Source organism: Coffea arabica, chromosome 2c (genome assembly GCF_036785885.1).
Source record: "Coffea arabica cultivar ET-39 chromosome 2c, Coffea Arabica ET-39 HiFi, whole genome shotgun sequence".
Taxonomy (NCBI): Eukaryota; Viridiplantae; Streptophyta; class Magnoliopsida; order Gentianales; family Rubiaceae; genus Coffea; species Coffea arabica.
In genome coordinates this window covers 25558613-25567372 of record NC_092312.1, presented here as the reverse complement: position 1 = coordinate 25567372, position 8760 = coordinate 25558613, and the positions used below count along the sequence as shown (strand labels likewise).

Genomic DNA, 8760 nt, shown 5'->3' with positions numbered 1-8760 from the left:
AAATCGAGTTACATGGTATAATCTCAGCCGCACAAAATTTTGAGGGCCAATCTTGGCCCTTAACCGTGCAGGGACGGGGTCATACTGATGACCGTCCCTGCCCCAAATCCAAGCTGAGCTGTGAAAAACAGCAAACTGGCGCCTTTACCCTTTTATGCAGCTGCTATCTTCAACACCCTAGCAAATTACACAACTTGGAGTGGAAAACACAAAGCTTGCGTTTTTAATTGATCTAGACCATTAACATTTAGTTGAACTGCATAAAATTTCCAAGAGAGTATAACCAACTGAACTTTGCTTCAGTGGCCACTCTTTGTGCTGTAGGTCAAAAGTTTGAATCCCATTTGTAATGAAAAAAATCCAAAAAAAATGTCAGAACACTTTTTTGATCTAACTAGATCTATATACCTACTAACCCTTTTAGACTCCTCTTCCTGTAGAATTTGATAAATTAAATTCTACAAATATTATCGTTACTGAGGAAAAAAAAAATCATCGAGACCATGACAAGATGGTTTTCAGTCGTCCAGGGCCTTGGGCCTTGCCAACAGAGGCACTTTTACCCGAGAAACACATAATTGCTACCTTCCTCAGTATTTTATTCATTCCCTCTTCAAATGTGACTTCACAGATCCAAGGATGGAGGTAGAAGCAAACAATTACCAGCATTTACGATGCAAAAACTCTTTTAACAGATTTATTTATTGAACGATGTAGCAATCCTTTCACATGAATAATCGATGGCGTGAACATGAAACTGGGAAGGGAAACAGACACCTAATGGCTATCTGGTCTCTACTAAAGCAAAGGAATTATATCGACAATGCAAAATTTGTTACAAATGTTCCCAATCGAATTAACAATCTGGCAGGAACCACAACCACGGAGACTCGGCCTTTCTCGAGCAAATGGTAATTTTCTAAATTAAGCCGCAGCTTTCTTGCAGTAATTCTCAAGCCACTCCATTGTAACACTTTTCGGCCTCTCAAGTGGCAATCCAAGGGCTCGGTCCCATATTAGCTAAATCAACAGTAAACCAGAAGTTAATGCGTTAAAAAAAGGTTTTAGTGAAATGGGATACAGAAGAAACGTAGGACGTAATGAAAAGTACCTGAGAGCAAATGCCAATAGCCCTTGACACACCAAAGAGAACTGTATAATACCTGCTCAGAATTTATTTCCAAATATATATATATATCAGAAAATTATAGATCCACATATAATTGGGAGTATATGCCACAGTACAAGCACAAGATCAGTGGAAAGAAAACTAATACCTTGCTTCAGTTAAACCGTAATGGTTCAGCAACACACCACTGTGGGCATCAACATTAGGCCAAGGATTTTTTACCTGAGAGGCCCAAATTCAGATTGAATTATATTAAGTGTTTAGGGACCATTTAAGCTGAAATATGGGTCTTGGAAACAAGTTCAATGCTAATTTTCTGCCAAAGCTTCATTAAATAAAATTAGAAACAATGGCATGCGACCCAATTTGGTTGTCATACAAAATATTACAGATAAATCCCATGGATTACCGTACGAATCTCAACCAAAATGAGCCCCCAGGTACTAATGGCTCTGGACAAATTCTTTTGTGATTATGTGCATTTAAGCAAGGATTAAGCGCTTTTAAGCAATCTACTGATTAGTAAGTTATCATTTTACCTTGCCAAGTTCTAACAGAATTGGAGGTACAACTTCATAAAGCTTTGACACCTGTACAAGGAATGAAGAAAACGAAGTTTAGGCACTAAATATCATATCATATTATGCATTGCAATAGAAAACCAATCCTAGATAATCACCAATTGGAATAGCGGATCATTAGGCAAGTGCTTCAATGCAAACTCTCTCTGGCATGTGTATCTTGGATCTGTTTTGCGCAAAACTCCATGTCCAAATCCGGGAACAACCTATGGTTTTCAACATGAGAGGATAAGGCACCAAGCATGGAGCACCAAACCGAGTCCAATTCAAAAAGACACCTTTGACTTCATATGGTTGGCATGGAAAAATTAAAAGGCTCTTCATAGACGCTTGAAAATTTTGGTTTTAACATAAATGCAGTATTAAATTGATGCCCTATGCTCAATTTGCACTGGGTGCCACAATTCAAGTTTGGTTCTTTGCACCCATTTCATGGGGACAAAATAAGGAAACTTCATAAAGGAACTGGTCAGAGAGATGCACCCACATGAATATGCACATATATGTGAGCCTGTATCTGCATCTGCACATACAAACAGAAATATGCACGTGCACACACACACACACGAGAACTGAAGTAAACCAACAAAAATGTACAAATATTATGTTAATATAGTAATACCTTGCCACCGTTCAGTGTCTTCCAAACATAGTCTTTCAACTGTTCTTTAGTGATGTTCTCCCCACATTCTTCAACAACAGATTTAATCCACAGCAAAACTTCCTGAAATTATTCCAGATAGTGAGCAAACAAGGGAAATGTAAACCTTAAATCAGATATGCAACACCAGGTCACCGCTATAGATAGCAAAGGCAGATTAGATATATCTGTTATAACATGTTTCCCATGTTTCATCAGTTAGATGCAAAAGAATGCAAATAGTTTATCTTACTAAAGAACAAAGTCAGAGTAATCTCTGTGTGTAACTTGCTATGCAAAATATTGCCAAATGCCAGTTTCTGTAATTAAGTTATTGTTATGTAATGAAATACGAAAATAAGATTTGATTAATATCACCTGATTGCCAGTCAAAATGATTGCTAATCAAAATGACGGACCTAGGGATTGAAGTAATTTCAGATCCTACTCAATACAAGACAATATATTTCTACAAACTGATAAGTCTAGGTCATAGAAAGCACAGTGAGAAGCAACATTGATCAAGAACTCCCAGCAAGAATTTGGCTATTCTTTCAAAGAATCAAATAGCTGATCTCCATAAAGTTTAAGACTTTTCACAGTTTCCATAAGTTGTATGAAATGCAAGACATGATGATATAATTCCAGGACCAAAACATGAGCATGAATTCATGCAACATGAAGCCCAATGTCCAATTATAACAGAGTAACCTAAGGTAACTTAAAACATTTTCTCATTATACATGAATGCCATAGTAGCTATTAATAAACCAAATTTCCCAAGCACGCATAAAAGAAAACTGCAAAGATTTGCCTATCTAAGCTGATTTGCACAAGGAAAAAAGAGTCTGGCAAAAATTTATTGGGTATAATTAAAGGACAATGGAGTAGCAAACTTGTGCCCATGGGAATTACTGGTCATAAATCTCATCACATGAATAATCCTTCTCCAAGACGCAAAGAACACTAAAAAAGGTGCAAAATTTATCTCAAACAGAAATAAAACAACAAAGGAAGTAGACAGCATACCTGATTCGCCAACCCATGCAGCGGTCCAGCTAAACCATTCAATGCAGCAGCAAATGACAGATAAGGATCTGAAAGGGCACTAGCAACCTGATTTATAGAGATGCTATAGTTAGAGGAGAGAATGGAAAAATGTATGATGCTTACGCAAGGGGATTTAATTTCACACACACACACACACACACATATATATATTTATATTGGATGCACTTAACCAAATTTCAATCAAAGGTCCCAATGCACATGCTGAAACCTTATTAAATTAAAAGTTCAATACTTTAGCATGCTTAATTGAGGATGAAATCCATTACCAGGTGACCAGTGTGAGCGCTAACATTTCCACCTTCGTGGTCACTGCAAGAGAGGTATAAGAAAATGTATCAAGTATTATGTTGAGAAGTTAACAAGGCTCATTTAGATCACTGTTTGGTCTAAACAGTCAAAGAATCAATTGTTTATGACTTACGTATGGATGGTGACATAAAGCCTCATAAGCTCTTTCATTTCAGGGTTACCAAAACCAAGCATGTGTGCAAAATTCCCACCATAATCTAGGGAGTCGTCCATCGGTATAGTTTGCCCATTCTTGTATATTCTTCACAAGTAAAATCACAAACACATTAAGTTTGAAGAAATTTAAATTAAAATCAAACACAAAGAAAAAGGATCAGTGGGAAGAAAAAGCAGATCAGAGAGATCCCAAGTGCAACAAGAAATGTGAGTCTACATGAAAGTGAGAGGGTTAACAAAAACTATTTCAGTTTAATTAAGCAAATCCCATAATTATTTACCTAACATATTCTGCCAAAAATGCGTGTGTGCCTGAATATGTGATCCCTATTTAAAATCCAAGCATCACTACAACCCTGATATATCAGTCCCACCACTCCATATTAATTGTCCTCTTTGATCAAGCAGATAGCTATAAAATGGTACATATCATACATAAGTACTTCTTATGTCTGTGCAGACATCCTATAATCACCTTACTGGTTCAAAAGTTTTAAACGTAATGCCTACAAAGTGCTTTGATCACAGCGATATGTTATAGCGCCTGGAAAAAATTACCTTTTTTATGCAGGAAAAATTAGGACAGAAACTCCTATAATTAGAGGCAAAGGATGAGGATTGAAATTACACAAATTAATAGCTAGAGTTAGGACGTATAAACCATGTACTGACAATTTATTTTCCATAATGGAGCCCAAAGTTGTAAAATCCCAGCTTTGAAAATGAAGAGCTGGGATTGGTTGGCAAATAAATAAGGTTACTATGTGCTGATTGCCATTTGTAGAAGTAGCAGTCACATTCTGAATGATAAACCACCATAGAATTCAAGAATTGAATAATAAAAAATCATAGACTTCACAAACCTGCGGTAGACATAAGAAGCAACAGTTGGAAGCTGAGCAATCAAATTAAGAGAGTCTTCATATGTCGGCTCCCAGAATCTGAAAATAGAGTCGATTAAGTACTTGCTTAAGATGGAAGCCCAGTTTTCTGTCCAGTAAAAGCATAAGAAACTCTTACTTTGATTTGTGTATTCCCTTTTCATATGCTTTCTGGAATTCACTTTGTACCTGAAACAAGAAAACAAGTGTTCTCAAAGTTACTTCGAACATAAACCAAGAAAATAGCAGTCCGACAAAGCAGCTAAAAGTAACTGCACTACCCCTTACTTTTGCAGGTTACTTGTGAAACAAATAAAGCTTAATAAACCCAAATATGACCTTCCAAACAACCTAAAAGGTATTCAATTTCTGCAATAATGCTTCAGGCAGGTATTTGACTAGTCCATTTCTCCAACATATTTGTCACTTTAAAGGACAGGTGCTATAAAAAGGCCACGACTAAAATTTACAATACAGAAGAAGATCTAAGTAAAATTCTTGTCTCAAACTTATAAGAACCTATCAATTAAACTATTCATCTTCATGATTGATAAGTCCACCCCTGCCCCCCCAAGAGCACCCCGTTATACAAAGTCGATAGGGTATTAGTTGCCACATTATCTAAAATGATGACACACAGAGACAAGTTCAAAAGCAATAAATCAACACGGATAGTTTCTGGAAAGAAATTGACCCCTTATGAAATCATTGGCTTTTCCCTGCAGCTTTCGGTAAGTATTTAGACAGGAGTAACCATTAAAACTACGCTACACAAATGAATTAACATAGAAAGCAAAACGATGGATATCCTTGAATCCTCCACAAGCACCTGAACTAACAAATGAACACCCCCAAGTGAACCGAACAAAAAATAATGGCAAAACATGTTCGCGAATGCTGAAAAACCAAAAGAGAATATTGCAGTTTAGGACCCTACCTGAAGAGCCATGACACCAGTTGCAAATTGAGTCATTGGATGAGCAGTAACGGGCAAGGCTTCAATTGTCTTAAATACATGATCTGCAACCGGTAATGAAAATTAGCTAACAATCACGTTCATAAGGCTGATAAGGAAATTTGACATGGCCAAGGTAACCATAACCTCAACATCTGATGCATGCAAACCTAACACGGATTAACTATGAGCTATCTTGGTTGAGTGGATAAACTTTCGAGCACAAAAGATATTAATGTAGGGTATAATGATCAAATTATGAACTGTTTGTTACAAGCCTGACAGGTACTTAACCTGGAATAGTTGCACGACTTCTTAGTTCCTGAGATAATGAATCAGCTTGTTCTTTTGTTGGAACCTGCAAGAAGAGTTGGACAGCTAATTACCATGCAAGCACTAACAGAACCAAGACCAAATGGTTCATTTGCAACAAAAAGTTTTGTGACTTAAAGAGCAATAAAAGAACAGGTTTCAGAACAATGGCATAGCATAAGAGGACCAGGAGCAACACATCATTTACTCCCCCAGTATACTGATGATACAATCTGCCTACTTACTTTTCCTGTCAATAGAAGCCAGAGAAGACCCTCAGGCATTGGCTCTCCACTAGGCTTTGCTGATGGTAACAATTTCTGACATTCAGGAATAGATAAACCTCGAAAGCGGATACCCTGCAAAACAAACCAAAAAAACACACAAAAACAATGATAAAAATGGAGAAAAACCACATTAAAAAAAGACCAAAAATATACGTCTATACAAGAAGCAGTGAAGTTTCCCAAAGTAATCCCACCTCATCAGGGTCAAGCAATGAAGTTTCCCAAAGTAATCCAGTCATTCCTCTCATGCCACCGAGTACCTTCCAACATGCATGACAAAATCTTATAACAGATCTTATGTGATAAATCATCTAAATAAGAATGATGTAGTCAGCTACTTCCAGTTCATGAAGAGAACAGGAGATTTTTACCATATCAACTGTAATATTTCCCAGTTGAACTTTTCCATGTTCTGACTTAAGTTTTTTCAGCCGATCCTGTAACCATAAAAAGGTAAACAAATAAACACAGCTATCACAAATCAATACTCACACTTCTTGATCATGTGAAAATCCAACCTCAGGATGCAACTGCCAGATTGTAGCAATATAAAATTTCGTGTTCTAGTACCCATAACAGAAAAAAAGACCTAATGTAGACAACTGAATATTTCAGGTGCTAATACAAAAATTCTGAAAACTCAAAATAAATTAGCAAAGTCAAAATGACAACAAAGTAGCTTGATATCAAATCCGCAGAGGCGAAACAATGTGAATGAGCACCTGTTGTTCTGGAATCAGGTCCTTTAGCTGAGAACGAAGATCCTACGCCAAAGACAGAAGAAATTAGAGTGCCACATATACACAAAAGAACATTACCACAGAAAATGACAAGACTACAACGGAAAGACAAAGAGAACCACCTGCAATTCTGCAGATGATATGCCAATTAGTGAAATCAAAGGTTCCAGTAACAGTCTTTTAAAAATTTTAAATAAAGGATTCAGTTCATAGCAGAGATTCTTATGCAGAAGAGCAAGCACCAAACTCCATAAGCGACAACTTAAATGGAGGTGATTTGTCCAAAGTTTAAACATTTGTTCAGCATTCATCAGGCATGACAGTAAATGCAACTTTTTACCATACTGGATCCAACACATTTTTGCATCTCAAAAGGGAAATAAATGAATTTTGAGTTTTGTTTATTTTTATTTCCTTTGAAATTCAATCAAAAGATTCCGCTTGAAGCAGAATATACGAATCCATACAAAACGACACCAATTTTCCATTTTAAAACGAATAAACACAAATCAATTAACGCATAAAAACATCAATATTAAGGAAAATACCACAATAAAAAGAAGAACTACCAGATCAGGAGACGAGGTCTGAATTTGAAGCCAGCGAACAGAATTGCTCAGATTAGGCTGTCGAACCTATCAAATAATTCCAAGTGAAACCAACAAAAATAAAAAAAAATTTCAAAAAAGCTCATCACCTTTGCAACATTTATTTATTAAACACATTAATCACCAAAAAAATTAACTCTTATGCGCATGACTGTTATATCAAAGCGGAAAAAATAAACTTACAGCACGAGACCGCAGCTTCGATAGCAGCGAAACGCTCCGGAAGAAGACCATTACTGCTCACCTACAACACCAAAAAAAAAAATTTCACGTAATCAAAATTTTTGTATTAATTACTGTACGAATCACTAAAGCAAAATTTACGAATATTAACATCAATACACATAAATGAAAAAGGTGTAGAGATCAAGCATGACTAAAATTAACCAAAAAAAATTACGAATTTGTTAAGAACTGAAATTGATTAGGAGATAAATTAATTTCAGAGAGGCTGGAAAACGGTACCTGAGTAAAACCTAATTATGTTAGAAAGAGAGAGAGAGAAAGTGATGAGAAGATTGATGATGATGATGATGATGATGATGATGATGATGAATGAGCCAGTGAGTCACGAGTCGAACGGAGGCCGAAATACTGGGATCTGCCTCAGCCAATATAAAAAGGTTGCGGTTGACCAGTACCAAACAAACAATAATTCGTTGAAATGTAAAATTTCACGCCTTCATTTACCAGTACTCAAGAAGAACTTCGAGTGCTAGCGCATTTCCGTCATTTTGACTTTTGAGTTCCTGCGGCCTTCATCACAAGTCAAACGACGCTTGTTTGGCTTTACAAATATATGGGTATCTTTTTCTAAAGGGATAATTTTAGAAACCTCGTTAGCAGTTTCTGATAATTTCACATAAATACTCTCTAATATTAAAAATCACACTGATCCCTCTTTGACTGATATCTTTATATTATACTATATAAGAATGAGTTTAGAGTAAAGATTTCAACCGCAAGGATGGGGCTATTTGGAAATATGAGAGTATTTGAAGTGCAATTGAAGTATTGAATATGAATCATTATAGTTAATTTGATTTTTTTATAATTACTTAAATGTTCTGTCAGACATTTAAAGCTATGGG

The 8760-nt window shown here is 36.2% G+C and overlaps 1 protein-coding gene across 2 annotated transcripts; it reads right to left on the bottom strand.

Moving 5' to 3' along the window:
* Window positions 1-668: 668 nt before the first annotated feature.
* LOC113726953 (citrate synthase, mitochondrial) lies at window positions 669-8275 on the bottom strand. Of its 2 annotated transcripts, none has more exons than XM_027250875.2 (20): window positions 8135-8275; window positions 7853-7913; window positions 7631-7696; window positions 7044-7085; window positions 6693-6758; window positions 6516-6581; window positions 6280-6393; window positions 6017-6080; window positions 5705-5787; window positions 4907-4956; window positions 4750-4827; window positions 3843-3971; window positions 3688-3730; window positions 3380-3466; window positions 2333-2434; window positions 1809-1916; window positions 1669-1719; window positions 1278-1351; window positions 1112-1163; window positions 669-1020 (listed from the first exon to the last, which is right to left on the bottom strand). In XM_027250875.2, exons 2-20 carry the CDS (start codon window positions 7901-7903, stop codon window positions 925-927), a joined length of 1422 nt encoding a protein of 473 aa, XP_027106676.1. In that variant the 5' UTR covers window positions 7904-7913; window positions 8135-8275; the 3' UTR covers window positions 669-924. The 2 variants fall into 2 exon arrangements, with proteins under 2 accessions (XP_027106676.1, XP_071931607.1); XM_072075506.1 differs by lacking the exon at window positions 8135-8275 and adding an exon at window positions 8070-8124.
* Window positions 8276-8760: the final 485 nt, after the last annotated feature.

Bases quoted from the DNA above. Each gene is read 5' to 3' on its own strand.
- LOC113726953 (XM_027250875.2), bottom strand. From the start codon at position 7,903: ATGGTCTTCTTCCGGAGCGTTTCGCTGCTATCGAAGCTGCGGTCTCGT. The intron at 3,731-3,842 runs GTAAGTCATAAA...CCTCTCTTGCAG, and splicing joins CTTTATGTCACCATCCATAC to TGACCACGAAGGTGGAAATG. The intron at 3,467-3,687 runs GTAATGGATTTC...TCTATAAATCAG, and splicing joins GCGCTCACACTGGTCACCTG to GTTGCTAGTGCCCTTTCAGA.